Source organism: Panicum hallii, chromosome 1 (genome assembly GCF_002211085.1).
Source record: "Panicum hallii strain FIL2 chromosome 1, PHallii_v3.1, whole genome shotgun sequence".
Taxonomy (NCBI): domain Eukaryota; kingdom Viridiplantae; phylum Streptophyta; class Magnoliopsida; order Poales; family Poaceae; genus Panicum; species Panicum hallii.
The window spans coordinates 5,649,353-5,670,923 of record NC_038042.1 but is presented as its reverse complement, the minus strand read 5'-3'; the positions used below and the strand labels follow the sequence as shown (position 1 = coordinate 5,670,923).

Genomic DNA, 21,571 nt, shown 5'->3' with positions numbered 1-21,571 from the left:
ACTGGTGGTTCCCGTACCGCAGCACTGCACAGCCAGATCACCAGCGGTTGTGCCAGCTTCCGGTCATCTTGTGAGATCGATGACGACAAAGGTTGCTCGCATCGGTGCGTGGTGGTCCTGTCCCTGAGAAACGGCCCGACGTCTCCAACCCAAACACTTCGACTTCGAGGAATGTACAGTGCATCCTTGCCTAGCTTGTATTCGCTTGCAATCTCTTCCTGGAATGCCAGGAATTTTTACATGTAATGATCTGTCACTTCTTCGTTCGGTGAAAGCTGTAGCTGGAATGGCAGCGGTGAAAGAAAAAGGGAAACAGATCGATTCAGAAGCCAGGACTCTCTCTTCTGAATGAAAAACGAAAATTCTGCATTTGGCAGGAAACAATCCCTCGTTGATGTCATGATGTGCATGCAGTTCCATGTCCTGAATCTTGCGCACCGCGTGGCACGAGCACCGCAACAAAGCGGCAAGCCGTCGGCCACAATCATGCGGGTTGCAGGACGGACAGGACTAGAAACAGTGCGCCAAGCTTGTGCCACGATGTACACAAGGCTCCGGTCCATCCAATGCAAGGCCTTCTAGAAGGACTGCGTCTTCGTCGTTGGTTTCTCCTTCTCATTCTTTGCCATCAAGCTTTATTTTGTCCCGGAATGGGAGGTCCCCGTACCCGGCCTAGCACACCACACGGGAGTACAGGACACGGCCAGACCACACGCATTTGTGCGTGAGCAAGCTTCTGGTGAGAGATCGATGGCGCCAAGATTGCTGGCAGCGACGGCACAGCTGCGGAACAACGGCTCCACGTCTCCAATCCAAATCCAAGCCGTTCTCAGCACCTTCAAATGAGATCACTCTGTCTCATTTCAGCACAGTTTCGAAAAATGTTTGCCAAATTTTGGCTAAAATAGAACCGGCGAGGACCGAGAGCCTACTTAGCTTGCACTCTATCCAAAGCAGCCTTCACTGGCTATACAATCAGCTCCTCGATCCTTCTCGCTAGAGGCCAGTCTCTCCCTTGCACCATTCCTGCCGGCCCCAAGGATCTTGGCAGGGCCATGGCGCCCGCGGAGGAGCCCACCGCCGCCACGCTAGCGCCGCCGCCGCCTCACTTCGTTATCGTCCCCCTCGTGGCGCAGGGCCACACCATCCCCATGGTCGACCTCGCCCGCCTCCTCGCCGAGCGCGGCGCGCGCGCGAGCCTAGTCACGACGCCGGTGAACAGCGCCCGGCTGCGCGGCGTCGCAGACCAGGCCGCGCGCGCCAAGCTCGCGCTCGAGGTCATCGAGCTCCCGTTCCCGGCGGGCGTCGACGGCCTGCCGCCGGGCATCGAGAACGTCGACCAGGTCACGGACAACAACCACTTCATCCCCCTGTTCGACGCCCTGCAGAGGCTCGCCGGGCCGCTCGAGGCCTACCTGCGGGGACTGGCGGCGCGCCCAAGCTGCATCGTCGCCGACTGGTGCAACGGGTGGACGGCCGGCGTGGCCAGAAGCCTCGGCATCCCTCGGCTCTTCTTCCACGGGCCGTCCTGCTTTTACTCGCTCTGCGACCTCAACTCCGTTGATCACGGGCTGCACGAGCAGACCGCGGCGGCGGGCGACCAGGAGAAGTTCGTCGTGCCGGGGATGCCGGTGCACGTTGAGGTGACCAAGGCCACGGCGCCGGGCTTCTTGAACTCGCCCGGGTGGGAGGCACTCTGGGTCGAGTGCGTCGAGGCCATGCGCACGGCCGACGGCGCGGTGGTGAACACGTTCCTGGACCTCGAGGACCAGTTCGTGGCGTGCTACGAGGCGGCGCTCGGCAAGCCCGTGTGGACGCTCGGGCCGTTCTGCCTCGCCAACAAGGACGCCGAGGCGATGGCGTCGCGCGGGAACAAGACCGACGCCGTCCAGCAGAGCGCGGTCACCGCGTGGCTCGACACCAAGGACACGGACTCCGTCGTCTACGTCAGCTTCGGCAGCCTCGTGAGAAAGCTCCCCAAGCTGCTGTTCGAGGTCGGCCACGGCCTCGAGGACTCCGGCAAGCCGTTCCTCTGGGTGGTGAAGGAGCCCGAGGTGGCCGCGCCGGAGGTGCGGGAGTGGCTGGAGGCCCTCGAGGCGCGCACGGCGGGGCGCGGCCTCGTGGTGCGCGGGTGGGTGCCGCAGCTCGCCATGCTGTCGCACCGCGCCGTCGGCGGGTTCGTCACCCACTGCGGCTGGAACTCGCTGCTGGAGTCCATCGCGCACGGCGTGCCGGTGGTGACGTGGCCGCACTTCGCCGACCAGTTCCTGAACGAGCGGCTGGTCGTGGACGTGCTCGGCGTGGGCGTGCCGATCGGCGCGACGGCGCCGGTGATGATTTTCGACGACGAGAACATGCCGGTGGGTCGCGAGGACGTCGTGCGGGCAGTGTCGGCACTGATGGGCGGAGGGGCGGAGGCCGACGAGAGGAGGAGGAAGGCCAAGGAGTACGGGGAGAAAGCTCACAGGGCCATGGAGAAAGGAGGGTCCTCGTACGAGAACCTGACGCAGCTCATCGAAAGCTTCAGGCAACGTGGTGGCAAGGAAGGCTAAGCTGGAAACTGTGCATGGGGTGCGTTGAAAGAACAAAAGAAGCTTGCAATCTTCTGTGCTATCAACGTTCTGCCCTTTAACTCTGTGTGATTTGTGTGTCCATTGTTCTCATTTTTCTCTCAACCGTTTTCCTGCTTCAACTGTAGTAGTATCTAATGGTGTTGCTGTGTAGTAACTACTGTAGTATTGTACAGTGTGCACCATGTTCATTTCCTGTGGAGTTATTGTTTCATAAAAGAACAGTGAATCTGTTCATTTCAATGGAGACCAATATTTGCACTGGCATGCGCTCCATATTTCTCTGATCCTGATGTTTTCTGTGTAGCAACTTGCATGCGTGTATCATTTATGTCTTTTCATTTTTCTGTGGATGCTTTATACTCGCGCTGGATGGCCACCTTTTTCCATTTTCCATTCAGTTTATTCATGCTTCAGAGAGTAGTAATATGAGTATAGTAACTAGTATATGTATATAATGTATACAGTGAAAAATAATTTAATTTGGTCGAAATATATATCACATTTTTTTAAATCTATGATGAAATATTCACTAGGGCCACCGGAGTATTGGATTTGTTCCATTGTTAGTTTGTGACCAAAAAACCATTGCGTGGGCTAGAGTGTCATATATTTCTTTGGATGCAATGCCCTTTTTTTCTTAATATGAAGTGTATTGTGTTCACAACCATTACACCACAACACCAAATTAGCGACAGACGTTAGTCGGTAAAATACAATATTACCAATGGACACTCAGTCGGTAAATCTTCTCGGTGCACAATCAGTCGGTGATTGTAACCATCAGTTAGCAAATATATCCATATTTACCTATCAACGGTCAGTCGATAATAGTATTTGTTACATCGAACTATCAGTCGATAAGTAGGATCAAGAAATAGAGTCATAGTCAACTCCTCTGCTTTATACCAAGATTAAAGATTATTAGTAGCTAATTTTATTTCTTATGAAAATTCAATGTAATAATGAATTAATATGTTTGTTCATAAAAATATTTTCATTATAATTATAATTTTAAGAAATAATATACCTCGTTCACCTCACAAAGGGTGCCTTAATTAGTTATTTAAAAATAGAAAAATAACTTTTTTCCATAACAAGTGGCAAAGTAAACTCAGACTTGCGAATAGGAAGGTAAACATAAGGTTGTGTCCAAATTTAAGGTGCATACGAGTTCAAAAATATTATAAGATATTATACGAGTTATAGGAAACTATATGATAGATGTATCCTTTTATGAAAATATATGGTCCCACTTTATTAAAATTATTTAAGTTTTTTTATGGAAAGCTTATATAACAAAAATATGACGTCATGTCAATTTGTAGAATTTTCTAATCCAATTTAGATATTGTTGTAATTATTATGTGGTAATTTGGAGATAGAAGTTTGAATTGTTCCTAGAAGATAATTGAATTTTTTATCTATCTCCAAGACATAGGCTAGAATGGAACATATGAGTCTAAAAATTATTTTTATACATTTTTTTCTATCTTACTAGATACACATGTAGTTCAATTTAGAATTAATTTTGATAACCATGTAGAAATTCATTTAACATATAGAAAATAGTAAATCAGTTTCAAAAATTTTGGAACTTCTACTTATATGTAGTCTATTACATATAAAAAATATATTGGTGTATATGAGATAATTATTTTTGTGTGTTACTTCATAACGGTGCAATAAATAAAAAAGGAAAGGAAAAAAGTTAAGCAGAGAAGGAATGAAACAAGGCCCATTTTGACTGTCGGACTGTCCGACATGAAAGTAGAGTCATCAGTAAAATATTTTTACTGACAGGATTTACACCGACTACATGTATCCATCGGTATAACTTTATACCGATGGACTCTCCATCGCTAAAGCCGCTTATACCGACTGACCTTCCATCGTTATTCTGGGGTTGTGGTGTAGTGAACATTCCTCATAAGAACATTGTATTTGTTCACTTGTATTGTTTGTTTGAAATAAATGCTCACTTGTATTGTTTGTTTGAAATAAATGTTCACTTGTATTGTATGGCGACCAATATTTGCGCTGACCTGTGCTCCACATTTCTCTGATCCTTAATATTTCTGTGTAGTAACTAGCATGTATCATGTATATATGTCTATTCATCTGAATGCTTCATACTTGCACTGGATAATCAATTTTAAAAAAAATCACTCATTTTTTCATGCTTCAGGAAGTAGTAATACCTGATGTTTCTGTGTAGTAACCAGTATGCATAATGTGTATACACTGAAAAAGGATAAGTTAATTTGGCCGAATATATCTCATATCCTCTCTTTAATTCGCCACCTAATATCCACCTTGTTCCAGACCATCAGTTCCCATTTGCGCCGGCCAGAGTGTGGCATTTTTCTGGGCGCCAGTCTTTTTGTTTTGTGTGGGCTGACCACGCATGGCCGTCCACTGACAAACTGCCCGCCGCGCGATCGCTTGGCATCGCTCGCCACACACATCTCCTAGCCTGAAACCCCACTCGAAACAAGTGCCCAGTGGCAATCCAACAAAATCATTGGGCGTTGCTTCAAGGACAAGCCCGATCAATCAATCAATCATATATACTATAGCTTTTCTACAGCTTTATTATTTGTGTGTCTAGGCTCGCTCGTCGCGTTCATGCATGATGATAGGGTATCCAGAGGAAATCGACCGACCGGCCAATGGTTTAACCTAGCCTGGAGGTATCCAACTGGAGGCAGATCTATGCGTCACACTTGTAGATCTCACTCTTGTGCTTACTGGTTCAGTAGCTAGCTAGTGTTGACTGGAGCCACTAAGATATCTGAGATTTAGACTCCATTTCGATCCGAGTGCTAACGGGGTTTAGCACTGGCTCATCCAAACGGAAACGCTAATGGGTGGGCTAGACTTTAATTAAAATTCAAAAACTTTAGCATGTGTTTGAGTGCTAATATTTGCTAAAATTTAGCACTCAACTTTAACTCCTTCAAACAGATTTTTATTAGGCTCCGTTTGGATCCAAGTGCTAATGGGTGCTCAACTTTAGCACTAGCCTTTCCAGTCAAACTAGCCTTTCCAGCCAAACAGAAGTGCTAATAGTAGGGTGGACTAAACTTTAGCCAAAATATAAAACCATTAGCAAAAATTGAGTACTAATAGGTGGTAAATTTTAGCACCTCATTTTAAACCATCCAGCTACGTGCTGCGAGCTAGCTAGGTGGCGTTTTCATCTTTTCTACAGTAGTGCTTGACGACTGGTGCCGTGCAGGGACAAGAGAAGTCATGCAACATAGCAGCCACACCTTGCATCATCTATCAGATCTAGACGACAAATTAAAGTTGTTTTCGGCGCTCTTTTATTTCTTCTTTGTCCCGGCCCTTCATGCACGTCGCCATCCACAGGGACGGTGGAGTATGTAATCTAGAGGAAGAGAAGCGAGTTCATTGCTTGCAGTTGCTGTCCCATTTTTGTTGCTGGAACGGCGATTGGCTGGCGGACAAAGTCAATAAGCCAGATCTCACACCGCACGTCTCGGTGAACGACGTACGACAGCTCAGGAGCGGCGGCCGGCGCCGGGAACGTGGCCGCGCGCGCGCTCGACGTGCGCCCAGCGGCGGATGTATCCTGGGCGTGTTCGGATCACATAGACCACCGCGACGCGAAGGCCTGCCGTGCAGGAGTGGCGCGTCGCGTGGCATGCCGCGCGGTTCGTTACGCGTTTTTCCTGGAGAAGCGAGAGGCAATGATCAGGCGAGGCGAAGCGTGTCGCCTTGGCTTCGGCTCCCTTCGGCCGGGAGGCAAGCCGCGGCGGCGGCGGCGGCGCAAACGCGCGCCCGGCGCCCCGCACGGTCCGACGGGCGGGATGACAGGCGCGGGGGGCTTTCGGATCGGTTGCCGCGGAGACGGCCGTATGGACTAGGACTAGGAGAGAGGCCTGAGCCGGTCCTGGCCCAGATGCCCTGCCCCGATCTCGGCCTGGCCCATTTCTGCCACTTGTACGACCAGGCACCGGCACTCCATTTCCCTATTTTTCCATTTGGGCAAAAAAATAACCACCGGCACTAGATCGCCCAAGCTCAGCATTAGCTATTAGAACCACGGCCGCATTCAAAATTTGTGAAAACAAATATATGCATGCGGAGGCTTCAATTTTCTAGAAGTTTTGGTCCACATGTGTGGCAGAACCAACCTGAATTACAACGACTTAAGTGCGCAAGTCCTCTCTCAAGGGCTCCCACGTACTTCAAACAGTGTAATTCCTTGGCCTGTCGGGTAATGTCCCGATAAACCACCGAATGCAGGACCAAACAAGGTACCTCGTACAACGGTGAGTCCAGAGATACAATTGCCATCATGTTTTACATCACAGGCAGGTATATTACATGAGTGTTCAAAAGTAACATCAGTTCCCAACTAATAGGAATTATTACAACACAGTTTAAGGTTTTAAGTCATGGCAGCGGAGTTTAAAACACGGTCACTGTACACGTCGCCAGTACGGATATCATGCTAGCCCTGGCATGATATCACTCGGTAGGGTCTATGTTGGCCGGGGACGGATCCCACTTCACGGTCCAACCATCGGGCAGAGGGTAAGGCCATGGCATAGGCAGAGTAGAGTCGTCAGGGGGATTACCTGAACAAAAAATCACAATGCAAGACTGAGTATGCTAATACTCAGCAAGGCTTACCCGTTCATGGTATACTTAGCCATGTAACTAGACTTATGAAGGCTTAACTAGTTATGGGTGATGTTTTCAGCTGAAAAGCAACAAAGAGTGGATCCTTAATTTCAAATTTTAGCTTTCAAGTTCTACGTGATTAATCATTCTAGATAAGCACCTATAACTATTCAAGCATGGTAGAATCTTTAGCCAAACATCATCTTTGATAATCACAAAATTGCTCTTGTTACTCTATGTGGCAAAGGGATCAAGCAGTCTCAATCTCCGCGAGAAATGGACGATTCCTTAATCGAATTTTAGCCTTGCAAGGGTAAACCTAACTCACACGCTTGGAACATCCAACGATTGTTCCGAAGCAACCGTTTGCCTTTCATTCCGACTCGTGGATCAGAGCCACCACAAGCGACTGCAGGACCATACGCACATCCAATATGCAGGACGTACACCTGTAGAGCGACTATACGGCCGTACTTCTGGTTGCCCTGCAACACGTATTCCCATACATCGAAGCGAGTAACCGGAAAAATCAAATACGAGTGATGGGAGGTATGTCCACTTCTCGGGCCGATTGGTTACTAGGCTTACCGCTTACCATATTTCGTGGCATGTGGCTAATACTTTCAAATGCTTAACCACCGCTACCACACACTGCGACCTTAACCAAATTCATCAACACAGACGGGGTATCATCTTAATCATGATACATCTCACGAATCCCGTCCGTCATCCTTATAGTGATTACAGGAATGTAAACATTGCAACTCCTATATCGCGCGAGTGACAGGACATCACCCGACTTCTACCGGTCCTATTAGCAGAGCATATATTCGGGAAGGACTCAGGCACAATACATAGGTTCTTAGAATCCAATGCATCTAGGGTTCCATTTTAACTCCTAGACTTAATGCAAAATATAATAGATAAGCATAAGATTGCATAAAGTAGTAATTGAAATACTAGGTTATGTGCCGGGGCTTGCCTTCTTGCGTGGGGTTGGGGGCAGTAGTGTCAAAGTTTTCCAAACTTTGGTTCGGAGCTTCAGTTAGATTTCCGACGGCGTTCCCGGGGCCTTCAGAAACTTCCACTTCTTGTTCTGGGATTAGTTCGTAGTCTCCATCGGCGAGAGTAGTCGAATCTATATGATATGCAAAGATGTAGTTTAAAGGATGTATACATTTTTAGTTTATTTCACGATAAAGTTGTAATCCAATGAAAGCTTAGTTTATTCATTGAATATATCATTTACTTTTCTACTGGGCAGTCATTTATCGGGTATTAACTATTTTACCTAGTTACATTAAGTAACAGGGTTGGTTACCTTAAACATTTAACTAATGGCATGAGGTAGCATGTTGGATTAGCTTTAAACATTTAAAATATTTATATTTACTAACTTTATTTATTTGCTTAGCTAATTATTTATAATGACCCTTGGTTATTATTTAACTATGGACTTACTTTGATTAACTAAGAATATAACTTTATCATATACTGCTTTATTTGTTTTGGTTATTTTATACCTGATCCTAGGTTGAGAATTTAGGGACAGGTTACATTATTTAAGAAAAATACTTCAAAATATTTTCATAATTTTTAAACATCTAAAACTGCATATATTAATTATACAAGATCAAATAAGCTTTATTCATGTTTAAACCTATATATTATAAAAATATTATATAAACAGTAGGTTAATTATTTTTCTTAAATACTACATATCAAGGAAAAACTAACACAATTGTTTTCACATTTTTACCATTTTTCTACCATTTACTATGCATTTTCTTAGTCTACAACTACTTAAATTTATATTTAAATTAGAGCACAAACTACTAAGAAATTGAAAGTCAACCTGTAAGGAAAGTTTTAGATCTTAGAATGAGGAATCCAACAAATTTTAGTTTGCATTTTTATGGTTTTTCGTTAAATTGATATGGAATTTCAAAGTTGATAGCAGAAATAACAAAGAGGTCCTTAATGGCACTATTCCTATGTGTCTTGGCTTTGCAGACAGCCCCCCGGGCTTTTGATTCTTCCCATCCGAAGGCCCTGGCCGTGGTCAGAGAGGGAGGCAGGGATTTGACCGGCCTGTACCGGCGAGGAGGGCCACCGCCGGCGAGGTCCGAGGGGAGGGGAAGCTTCAGGGGCTTACGGTGGTTTGATTGCATCACGTGTCGAGGGTAGCGGCGGCCAGAAAGGGGGATCTCGACGGAAGCCCGAAGCGGCGGCGGAGGGGTCAACGATGACGGCGATGCTCCGGCGGCCGACATCGGTGAAGGTCCTGCGCATGAGCTCCAGTGAGTTGTGGGGAAGGTATTGGTGCAGTCAATTGGGAACACAAGCTTCGGATTAGGGGCAACCGGCAGAAGCAGTGACGATGGCGGCGGAGGTAAACGCCGGCGAGCGTCGGGGAGTCGATGCAGTGCACTAAGGAATTAATGGAGGGGTCGTAGAGCTTCACGGGGTCGAGAGGAGTCTAGCTGAGGGGTTGTCATGGTGCGGGGATGACTGAGGCGGCCTGTCCACGGTGAGCAGGAGGCGGCGGCGGAACTCGTGCTGGCCGGAGCTGTGGAAGACGAGGCTCGGATGCGGGAGGATGAAATTGAATGGGCTGGAGAGCACCAGTGAGCTGTTGTGGTGCTGTGGGAGTAGTGGATCGGGGTTAAGCGACGGTAGCGGCGGCTGTCGACGGTGGCTAGGCGTGGCGGTGGGAATCCAGTGAGGAGCTGAGCTCGGGAAAGAAGAATGCCGTGGAAAAGAAGTGCAGGAATGAGTGAACAAGATCACTGAGCGGCCGTTGAGCGTGTGTTAAGGCCAGGAGGGGTGCTGTGGGTGCAAACAGGAGCTGGCAACGGCGGCGATGATGTGGCGGCCGGCGGTGTCTCGGGAAAGTCATGGCGCGTGCGGAGGAGGGCTGCACGGGAGGGGAACAGGGCCGGGGTAGGGAGAGGACGACGCGTGGGGTCATCCCAGCAGGAGGTGGAGCGGCGGCGGCGGCAGAGCGGCGGCCAGGGGCGAAGCACTGCGCCGGTGGCAGGAGGAGCAGAACAGAGCAGCACGTGCTCGAGGAAGAAGAAGAGAGGGGAGAGGTCCGAAGGACCTATGTGCAAAACTAAAAGATTCTAAGGACCTTTCGGTAAAGCAAAATTCCCCACTGATCTAGAGGTCTAATGAGAAAATGCCCAAAATAAAAGTTGTAGAGTTTTTCAAGCTCTACAATATTGCTTTAAGGTTCAAGTTCAAAAAGCCAAAATTTACAGCTTAACATGTTAAATTTTGAGCAAAGGTGGAATTTGAATAGGTTTTGTCCTTACTGAGGTAGATTTCATGTAATTTTAGAGTCCTTTGCAAGTTTTTATGCCATGTCATGATGACTTGTATTCTTACATTTTGATCCTAAGTAAATTTGAAAGTTACTTTCATATTTCAATTATTTTGCATAAAAGGACCTATGATTTTTGTTTTAATCACATCTAGGTCCCTGTTTTCACACAAAGCACCATTTACCTTAGAATTTTAACATATCTATTGCACTCTCTTTCCTATGATAACATAAATTTGACACTTAGTGTTATATTTTGCCATATTTTGCCTAGGTTTTGATGCTATCTCCCATTCTTACCCAGTTATCACTAAAGGGCCTATATTTTACGGAATTACAATTATACCCCTATTCCTTTGTGCTACACACATACACCATAACAAGCATACGCTTTTCACACTAAAATCTAGTATCTATATTTCTAATTATCTGAATGTCACAGCATGTTCCAATACCCAAAAGACAAGGGAAAGGTGTTCAATTTGTCTCTCTCTCTTTTTTTGCAAAGCTTATGAACATAAGGTGCCAAAAACAAGGAACTTCCAATCACAAGATTAATGGTGTAGTTCCGACTTGGAGTTTTTAAAGAGAGGAGCTTGCAGCGAGGCTCTCTAGTCGTGTCCCTTAGACGACGCGAGGGCGAACCCACCCCGCCACCAAAAATCTCCACAAATCTTGAGCCCAGCGTGAGAGTTGCTAGCACTTCCAATCGGTAGCCGCGGTGCGCAGCGGCAGCAGCGGCTGCAAGTTTGCGACACGCTCCCCCTACCTCTACTCTCTGTTCCTCCATCGCCTCCTACTCTCCCGATCCCGCGAATTGGTGACTCAATCTGTGGTAGTTTAAGCTGGATCTATAAGTTTGACACTAGATATGTGATGCGGTGGCCAGTTCCATCCAATTCGGCATAAACTTGGTGCTAGGCCTTGCCGAGTGCACCAGTGTGCTTAGGTGGAGGACCTCAGCCGGTTGTGCCATGGCTGTCGGGACGCCTGGTTTCTGTTCTAATGGCAACAACTTTTATTTATTCTACAACAATTTCTATTTTTAGGTTGGAACAATTATTTTAGCTTCATCATCAAATTGGTCAACTAAAAAACTATTCAAACATACTCAAGTGTGGTATTATTTTAAGATTTATTGTAAGAAACATGCACATGATGTAATTGGAATTTAATTTAGATGCCCGGCTTTACAATTATAGATTTTTTAATTTTTCTTGCACGCGATCCCATGCTAGTACGCAGGCAAGGAGAGCACCTGCGACCAGGGGTGGTAACGGATCATGGTCTACCACCCCTGCCTGCGACAGAGCATAGCGCTGCCATAGTAACAGCTCCCATCTTTCCCATCTATCTAAATCTAATTTTGTAGTATTTTTATGCTACTCCTGGAGATGCTTGTAGAATCTCGAGTGGCCAAGGGTCAGCACGCATGATCCTTTTTTCCATTAAACAATCCTCAGTTGTTGAATTCAAATTTTATAATTGTAAATTATGTTAAAATCAAATCCAATTTTACGAAGAAAAAATCCCGAATGTTCCACTGGATGCCCGACCTGCCGCTGAGGCGATGACTAGAGAAAGAAATTGTCAGATCATGCATGAAGTGTGAACGTCTAGAAGTTTAGCTCAGAACTGCCCATTTGTAACACAAGGACCCGGGGTCTAGTCAAAGTCTTGCATCGTACTTAGAAAGGGATTGCACTGCGCTATGCTTTGTTTATTTCCCCGTTTTTGATAACGTATAGGAGATATGGCAAAAGTGATAAAAAGGGACTGTTGATTAAAATTCAGAACTATGAGCAGGGATGGTAACGAATCATGGCCCTGGTGGTGTCTTCACAATCCAACTTGTCCCTTTATATATTTTTAGCTTAAAATTGTATAAAATTAGAGCCGACACTGTCGGTGTTTTACCGGCTGCCCACCGAGGGATATATCCGAGGTGGTAAGTTTAGGTAAGAAGACGCCGAGATCAGAAACTCGAAGGTGTAAGGAACACAAGATTTAGACAGGTTCAGGCCGCGAGGTGCGTAATACCCTACGTCCTGTGGGGTGGTTTGTATTCCCTTAGGTGTTGATGTTTTAAAAAAGTCCCTGCCCCCCATATATATCTGGGAGGTCAGAGTTATAAGAATCCTAGTCCAATACTAGATAAGGAATCGTAACCGAATACAACTCAAGTAGATTCCTTCTGTACCGACTAGTTTTATCCCCTATTCATACGAGATAAATAAGAGATAAATGAGATAAATAAGAGATAAGACGGACTTTATCTCTTAAGCCTGTTTAAACTACGTTATGCACACAGTCCTGTGGCCCCGGGTCTGACAAGCCCCCGAGCTCTTCGTCGCTGAGTACTGCACTGTCGGTGTTTAACCGGCTGCCCACCAAGGGATATACCCAAGGTGGTAAGTTTTGGGTGAGGGGACGCCGAGATCAGGAATTCGAAGGTGCAAGGAACGCAAAGTTTAGACAGGTTCGGGCCGCAAGATGCGTAACACCCTACGTCCTGTATGGTGGTTTGTATTGCCTTTGGTGTAGAATGACCTAATGATCCTCTGTTTTGAGAGGGGTCCCTGACCTCCCTTATATATCCGAGAGGCCAGGGTTACAAAGATACTAACCAACACCAGCCAAGGAATCGTACCAGAACATATCTCGAGTAGATTCTCTCTGTATCGGTTAGCTCTATCTCCTATTTAAACGGGATAAATAAGAGATAAATTGGATGAATAAGAGATAAGACGGACTTAATCTCTTAAACTACGCTATGTACACAGTCCCGTGGCCCCGGGTCTGACAAGCCCCCGAGCTCTTCGTAGCTGAGTACTGCAGGCTTATTGAGTACTTTCGAAGGAATCTTCGACTTCTTCCGAAGCTTCATCTTGAAGTCCTTCTTCGAGTACTTGATTGGCTGCATCGAAGCTATGAGGTACTCATGCCTCGAATTTTTGTTATGGTGTGCGATTTAAAAATCGCACTCCATATGGAGTAGCCCCCGAGCCTTAGGTTGAATCGCAGAATCAGGCTGAGGGTCACATTAGTCTGTAATCCTCCTTACTTTTCTATTTTGAAAAATAAGTAGTCGATGCCACGTATCTCGCAGCCCCCGAGCCTTGAATCCAAATCTCTCAAATTTGAAAAAAAGGATCCAAGAATCATGGCATTGGTGTTACTCTGAAATCCTGAGAAAAACTCTTCATCTTTTGCATAGTGAAATTAAGCCTTCCGCTAGTTTATTTAACCGCGCGGTGACTTAAGGCTTCTTCTGCACTCTCAGTCTTCATATGAGTCTTATTCGAGTAGTTTTGCGGCGTCCAGCCCCCGAGCTTACGAGCCAGGAGAGCCGAAGGAGGCATGTCGAGTAGTGTGCATCGCCCAGCCCCCGAGCCTGGGAACTAGCGAAACTGTGATGGCACGCCGTGCTGCCTGGAGGGTTGTTGCCGAAGCTTTATCTGAAAAAAGATAATGCATACATTATGTAGCATAATGCAAAGATACCGAGTAGTACTCAGTAATAATATGAAGGAACCAAAATTTATTCGGTGTAAAAATTTCGCGTCTTGCTCTTGCTAGGCCATGTAATTTCCCCGGGCAGTTAGCCTGCTACGTTTAAGCACCTGATCCCTGATGGCCGTAGACCATAGCGTAGGGAGCTTAGCCGCATGCACGCGTAGGAGCATAGGCTTACAGAAGAGTCGAGGTTTCACGGATTAAGGCGTGTGCTACCCGAGTACTTTAGCAACCGTTAAGAGAAGATAAAGAAGTCGTCATGCGACAAAGAGGATGCGCGGCGGTGCGCATAAAGTAGTCGGTGATGTGTAGCTCTGGAGGGTTTCGTACCCATCGAAAGACATACATGCATAAGTAGTCGGCGAGAGCGCGTGTGGCAACACGCAAAGATCTATACTTCCATAGGGTGTAGTCCCATGAAGCCTCCAGCACTCAGAACACAACCTTGTGGCGTAGCCTCCGTAGTCAATGTCCTAAGGCCGTGGCAAAGCCGCCAGCACTCGGTGCATTAAGTCTGTGGCAGAGCCTCCAGTACTCGGTGCACCAAAGCTGTGGCTGTCGGTCTAGCATCCCAGGAGTAGTCAATCAGAGCGTAGCCCCCGAGGGTTTCATGCCCATCGAGTGGCATACCCGAAAAGGTAGCCGATCCTGTGAAGAACAAGTCGGAAAAGGTATAAATCACTTAGCTTGATTCGTGGACGAATATCGACGAAGCCGTGGAGCTCGTTGATGGAGCTGCGACGGTTTGTTGATGAAGCTCGACTAGTCGGAACCGATTCCGACTAGTTTTCAAGTCAAGACGAGTAGTTGATGTAGTCGTCGGCGAGCTGCCGATCGTCCTCGCGAAGTCAAAGTAGTCGAACTCGTTGCTGCTGCGCGCGGATATTGTGGCACAAGCCGAAGTTGAGCCGGGTCATCAAGGTCGGCGGTCACGGTGCATCAACGTTGCAGCGCGAGGTGAAGTCGAGTTGAGTAGTCGAGGTCGGCGGCAGCGTGTCGACATTGCAGCGCGAGCCGAAGTCGAGCCAAGTAGTTGATGCATGCTTGTAGATGAGCGAAGAGATTCCAATCTTATTCGTGCATCATGCCTCAGCAGCTTGCTAGCATCTCATTAGCATGTGTGCACTCACGCCTCTGGCAGCGCATGCATGGGCTTGCATGCGAGCGCATGCCCAGCGCATGCATGGGCGCAGATCGACCCCCGGGCACCGTGCGGCTTGTCGGGTCGTCGGCGCGATCGCTGCCTCCCGGCTCCTTTGTTGATGGTGAGCTCGAAGACGATGAGGACGGAGGCCGCCGCCGGCGTGGTGCAGACTTGAATGATACAGATCGGCAGATGAAGGTGCAGGCGTGAGTTCGGCTCCTCCTTTTCCTCTGCTCCCCTTGTGCTCACGCCGGTATAAGCCGGCCGATCGTAACAGACAGAGTGTGTCGCCACCGCTTGATCGGAGGGGATCCACGTTATATGGATTCGGTTAAAGATTACTGCCATCGAGTTCGCTGGTGGATCTTCGATGCGCTCCCCTACCTGGCGCGCCAGCTGTCGGTGTTTAACTGGCTGCCCACCAAGGGATATACCCAAGGTGGTAAGTTTTGGGTGAGGGGACGCCGAGATTAGGAACTCGAAGGTGCAAGGAACACAAAGTTTAGACAGGTTCGGGCCGCAAGATGCGTAACACCCTACGTCATGTATGGTGGTTTGTATTACCTTTAGTGTAGAATGACCTAATGATCCTCTGTTTTGAGAGGGGTCCCTGACCTCCCTTATATATCCGAGAGGCCAGGGTTACAAAGATACTAACCAACACCAGCCAAGGAATCGTACCAGAACATATCTCGAGTAGATTCCCTCTGTATCGGTTAGCTCTATCTTCTATTTAAACGGGATAAATAAGAGATAAATAAGATGAATAAGAGATAAGACGGACTTAATCTCTTAAACTACGTTATGTACACAGTCCCGTGCCCCCGGGTCTGACATGCACACTTCTCGAGTACTTTTGAAGTAGTCTTTGGCTTCTTTTGAAACTCCATCTTGAAGTTCTTCTTCGAGTACTTTCTTGGCTACATCGAAGCTATGAGGTGCTCATGCCCCGAATTATATCCTTGGTATGGTGTGCGATTAAAAAATTGCACTCCATATGGAGTAGCCCCCGAGCCTTAGGTTGAATCGGAGAATCAGGCTGAGGGTCGCATTAGTCTTGAATCTTCCTTACTTACTTTTCAAATAAATTCGAAAAAATAGGTAGTCGATGCCACGTATCCCGCAGCCCCGAGCCTTGAATCCAAATCTCTCAGGTTTGGAAATAAGGATCCAAAAGTTGTGGCATGCAGTGTAAAAATGTCCACATGGTAAATAACTAGTGTGATGGTACAAATGATGGAAATTAGATCTGGAATTCGAAAAACCCCTTTTTTCGGAATAGTTAACACTGAAAAAATGATTAATCGAATACTTTATCTAAACAATCCACCAAATGACCCCTCAACTTCCGAATATTCTCTAAAATGACTCTTCAACTTCAAAACAGTAAAACTGTACCCAGCCACTAGTTATTTAACCCCGCGGTAACTCTGAGTAAAAACTGTGCTTCCAATCTACAATCCAGGAAGAACTTACAAAATCCCCCAAAAAGAGCCGCACTCCGCCTTCTCCCTCTTGAAGAACTCCAATCCACCCAAATCTCCCCGCCCCTTTCCCCGCAGCCCCCGAGCAACTCGTGGCGAGCAGATCTGGAAATGGCGCCCAAGAGATCGGAAAAGGATGGGAAGAAGAAGGAGGCGCAGCCGCCGTCCGTGGAGTGGACACACAGTAAGTGCTCCCTCAACGACCTCAATAAGCTTGTTTCCGAGGGATTACTCCAAGACAAGAATCTTGTCAATTGGCGCCCCTCATTTTGCGAACCTTTTTCCATGGAAAATGTAGACGGAATCGTCACATTTTACCATTTTGCCGAACGGGGTCTGGCCCTCCCCTCTTGTTCCTTTTTCCAGGGTCTTCTTTACTACTACGGGCTTGAGCTCCATCATCTCAACCCAAATTCCATTTGCCATATCGCAATCTTTATCCATTTCTGCGAAACCTTCCACGGAATCAAACCCCATTGGGATCTTTTCCGCTTCCTATTCCGAGTAAAACCACAACCCACCTCCAAGAATCCATCTGTTGTAGGGGGCGCTGGCATCCAACTTAAACAACAAGCCGGCGACAAGTACCTTTCATTCAAATTCCCCTCCAACATTCCCAGATGGAAAAATTATTGGTTCTAGATCGAAAATTATGCCCCCAACTCCCAGAAAAGTCAAATAAACCACCTGTTTTAAGACCAGAGTGGAATATAAAACTTCCCAGGGGGGACATGGATCAAGTCGATGAGTTGCTAGACACCATAGCAGCTCATAAGGATATGGGAGTGACCGGCGCATCCGTGATGTTTTCTTTCTTCAAGCGCCAAGTCCAACCAATCCAGCAACGCCATATACTTGGATTTGAGTACAAGGGCACTGAAGATCCATCTCGCATATGCGCAGAGGAACTGACGGACGAAGCTGCACTTACCGGGGTCAGGCGAGTGCTACTGGATGTGGATGCAGTTCCTTACATGCCGCAGCTGTTTGCTGCACAAAATCCTCCAAAGCCGGTAAGTGTTCGACTACTTTATGTTGAAAACAAATTCTATTCTGCCACTACTAAGTGAAAACCTTCTGTAGGGGCACACAGAGTTGTACCGCAGCTATCCTCCGCAACCCGACATCCCTCGACCGGACCACCTTCTCCCCAGCGCCGCAGCCGAAGCAAAGAGGGCTTGAGTAGCCGAGGCTCTGGCAGGCAGCGAGTCCACTGAAGGCGGAAGCCCTCTGGCAGAAAGGGAAGCCAAGGGGGAGGCGCGAAGAAGCAACTCCCCCGGACCATCCGTGGAGTTGACCGATACTCTGCCTTCGGTCCCGCAGGGTCACCGGATTGTGAGCAAACGAAAAGCGCAAGAAGTCGAGTCCTCCAGGTATGAATATGCTGCCTTGTTGTCATACATCAATATTGTTGCACGCTGACATTTTCCGTTTACAGTCCACCCGCTTCTCCACCCGAGCCCGGGCGCCAAGAGATGGGAACGGATCCAGCAGCTTTGGCGACAGGATCGGTTACCATTGCTGTGGCGGGCACCGCGCCACCAGCTGGTATCACCCCACCGCCAACAACAAGTACCACGGTCGGGACACCACGGGCCATGAGGGTGAAGAAGGATGTCATGAAGAGGTCTTCGCTGTAAGTGTTCATCTTGTTGCAGAACGAACATTCTGCTCTTTTTGACTTGTAATGATACAACTGACTCTGCTTCATTAGGTCTGCAAGCGCCATGAGGCACAAGCCGAAATCGACCGCAGCTACCCCAGCCCCCGAGCCATCAGCCCTAGAGGAGCCCACGCCCAAGGAGCCAGCCCCCGAGGCAGACACGACGCTGCCCGACCTGCCACCCTCCGAGCCCCAACAAGCCGAAGCTAGAGCCGGTGGTGAGGAACAAGTCGAGGCCCCTGACGCCGCTCCTGCTGATGGCACAGGTAAGTGTATGACCGCCCACGACTGGCTGCTTAGACCCCAGGCATTATGTACTGAATGCATCTTGACTTGCAGGTGCCCAGCAACCACCTTTTGAAGAAGCCGCAGGGACCTCAAGGGGTCCTGGAGAGCTGCTGATGGCCGGGCCTGCGTATCAGAACATCATCACCACCGATCTGGTGGATGATCCAATGCTGACGGACAATAACATAAAAACCTTCAAGAAGGCCTACAAGGAGTTGTACGATTTTGCCATGGTAAGACGTGATTACTCTTCTGCTTGTATATGCTGTCGAGTTGCATGTCTTAATCTCCCCCTTTATGCAGAACATGATCACTCACTCACAAAAAAAGTCCGAGAAGTTGAAAGCAGTCATGAGTGGTCATCAGGAGCTTGCTGTCAAGGAAAAGCGCATATCCGAAGAGCGGACGAAGAACATCTATCTTCAGAGAGAGCTCGACAAGCTGAAATAAGAGCGGACTCGAGAGACGTGGCTCCTCAAGAACGACCTCCGCAACCTCGAGAAGGCCCACTCCGAGCTCTAGGAGCAACTCAAAGAGCAGAAGAAAGTGCACCAAGGTAGGCCCCTTTCGTCTCTCGAGTACTTTTCCCTTAACAATTTATCTTGTATTCTGAAAATACCTTCACCGCAGAGCTTAGGAAAATCTTAACATATAAAGAAGAGCTGCTTACTGACGTGAAGAATATGCTATATCGCCATACAAATGACGTTGAGAGGCTGCAGAAGGTCGCCACCGACACTGAAGAACAGTTCACCGACTGCCTTCAGCAGATCAAGATGCTGGGCGAGGAGAAGGAGCGGCAGCAAAAGGAGTTAGAGGACCTCACGGAGCCACCAAGAAGCTTGTGGACATGGTGGATCCACCAGAAGAAGGTGAAGTAGGCGAGCAGCCTTTGCTGGAATGACTTCCCGGAGCGCCACAAAAGGTCGTCAAATTTCTCACAGAGGCCCCGATCGCGTGTGTCAGCCACGCGCTTGCCTTTGTAAAGTCCTTTTGGCCAGAAGCACAACTAGAGATGTTCACGCAGGGAGTGGCTACGGAGTGCACTGAAGATCAATTCAACGAGTACCTCCAAGAGGCCCAACCTGTAGCGGAACAGATAGTGAAAAATGTACTGCAGGATTAGAATGTAAAAAACAAGTACTCGTTTTCCTTGTATATATTTTTATTTGATGTCTCGACTTGTATGCGCCTTAGCTGAATTGTCATCTAGATTTGAAGGCGAAATAGTAGACACTACCCTGGGTGCAACGACCCTGGAAGTAGTCGTAGTGGCTCCGAGTGGGAACCCATCCAACAAGTTAGACATATCCCGATCAAGCGGGTCTAACCAGTTAGGAAAGAACGCGAGCATCGTCGCGAGACTGCCGTGCTTATGGCAAGGAAAACGAAACTAGCCCGAGTGCAATGACTCTGGGCGTAGTCGAAATTGCACCTCATATGAGCGCGTCCAACAAGTTAGGTATGAAAAAATCGAACAGATCGAACTTGTTGGGAATGAACGCGAGCATCACCGCGAGACTGCCGTGTTTGTGGCAAAAACCGCAACTACCCCGAGTGCAACAACTCTGGATGTAGTCGAAATAGCTCCTCATGCCAGCTCATCCAACAAGTTACGTATAAACCCATCGAACGGATCAAATTTGTTGGAAAAAATGCGACCATCGTCGCAAGCGACCATTGATGGTCATGGCAGAAGTCGATTCATATAAAGCATGAATGTGGCCGAAGCCTCCATCACCACTCATGACAAGAAGTCGATTTAACATGAACATGGTCGTAGCCACCGCCACAACTCATGACAAGAAGTCGGTTTAACATGAACGTGGCCGTAGTCTTCGTCACAACTCCTGACAAGAAGTTAATTTACAAGACGTGAACATGGCCGGAGCCTCCGTCTGTTAACGGAAAAAAATTTGCGTTCCGAATTTTGTGACACGTAGCCTCTAAATTGATTCGGAAGAAAAAGGCCACCTAGGCGTCCGGAGAACAGCTATCCCCACAAGCTTCCTCATGGGTAGAACTTGCGCAGGTTCTGAATGTTCTAGAAATTCGGGACATCTTGGCTCTCGGGGTATTGTAGTCGATACGAGCCTGGTCTTGTAGCCTGCTTGACGACAAACGGTCCTTCCCATCTTGAGTTGAGCTTGTGTAAGCCGGACTCGTCTTGGATGCGGTGGAGGACCAGATCACCTATATTGAACGATCGTTCCCTCACGTTGTAATCGTGATATCACCGGATCCCCTAGAGATATCGGGCTGACTGAACAAGAGCGGTGCAGCGAGGCTCTTCAACAGAATCAAGCTCTAACTGCCTTGCCTCGTCCGCCTCGCCTACTTTGTACATTTCAACCCTTGGTGATTTCCACATGATGTCGGCGGCAAGATAGCTTTAGAGCCGTAAACGAGGAAGAATGGTGTCAGATCCGGGGCCACGGGACTGGGTACATGACGTAGTTTAAAGGGGTTTAAGAGATTAAGTCCATCTTATCTCTTATTCATCTTGTCTATCTCTTATTTATCCTATTTAAATAGGAGATAGAGCTAACCGATACAGAGGGAATCTACTCGAGATATGTTCTGGTACGATTCCTCAGCTAGTGTTGGTTAGTATCTTTGTAACCCTGGCCTCTCGGATATATAAGGGAGATCAGGGACCCCTCTCAAAACATGATCTCTAGGTCATTCTACACCAAAGGCAATACAAACCACCATACAGGACGTAGGGTGTTACGCATCTTGTGGCCCGAACCTGTCTAAGCTTTGTGTTCCTTGCACCTTCGAGTTCCTGATCCCGGCGTCCCCTCACCCAAATTCTACCACCTTGGGTATATCTCTTGGTGGGCAGCCGGTTAAACATCGACAGATAGGGGAGTGCATCGAAGATCCACCGGCGAGCTCGATGACATCTTTCTAGTTCACCGG

The 21,571-nt window shown here is 47.8% G+C and overlaps 1 protein-coding gene across 1 annotated transcript; it reads left to right on the top strand.

Annotated features, from left to right (window-relative positions):
* Positions 1-857: 857 nt before the first annotated feature.
* On the top strand, positions 858-2,837 carry LOC112887751 (UDP-glycosyltransferase 73C3-like). Its single transcript, XM_025954368.1, has one exon. It carries the CDS (start codon positions 1,056-1,058, stop codon positions 2,550-2,552), a length of 1,497 nt encoding a protein of 498 aa, XP_025810153.1. The 5' UTR covers positions 858-1,055; the 3' UTR covers positions 2,553-2,837.
* Positions 2,838-21,571: the final 18,734 nt, after the last annotated feature.

Coding starts and splice junctions, on each gene's coding strand:
- LOC112887751 (XM_025954368.1), top strand. CDS start 1,056: ATGGCGCCCGCGGAGGAGCCCACCGCCGCCACGCTAGCGCCGCCGCCG.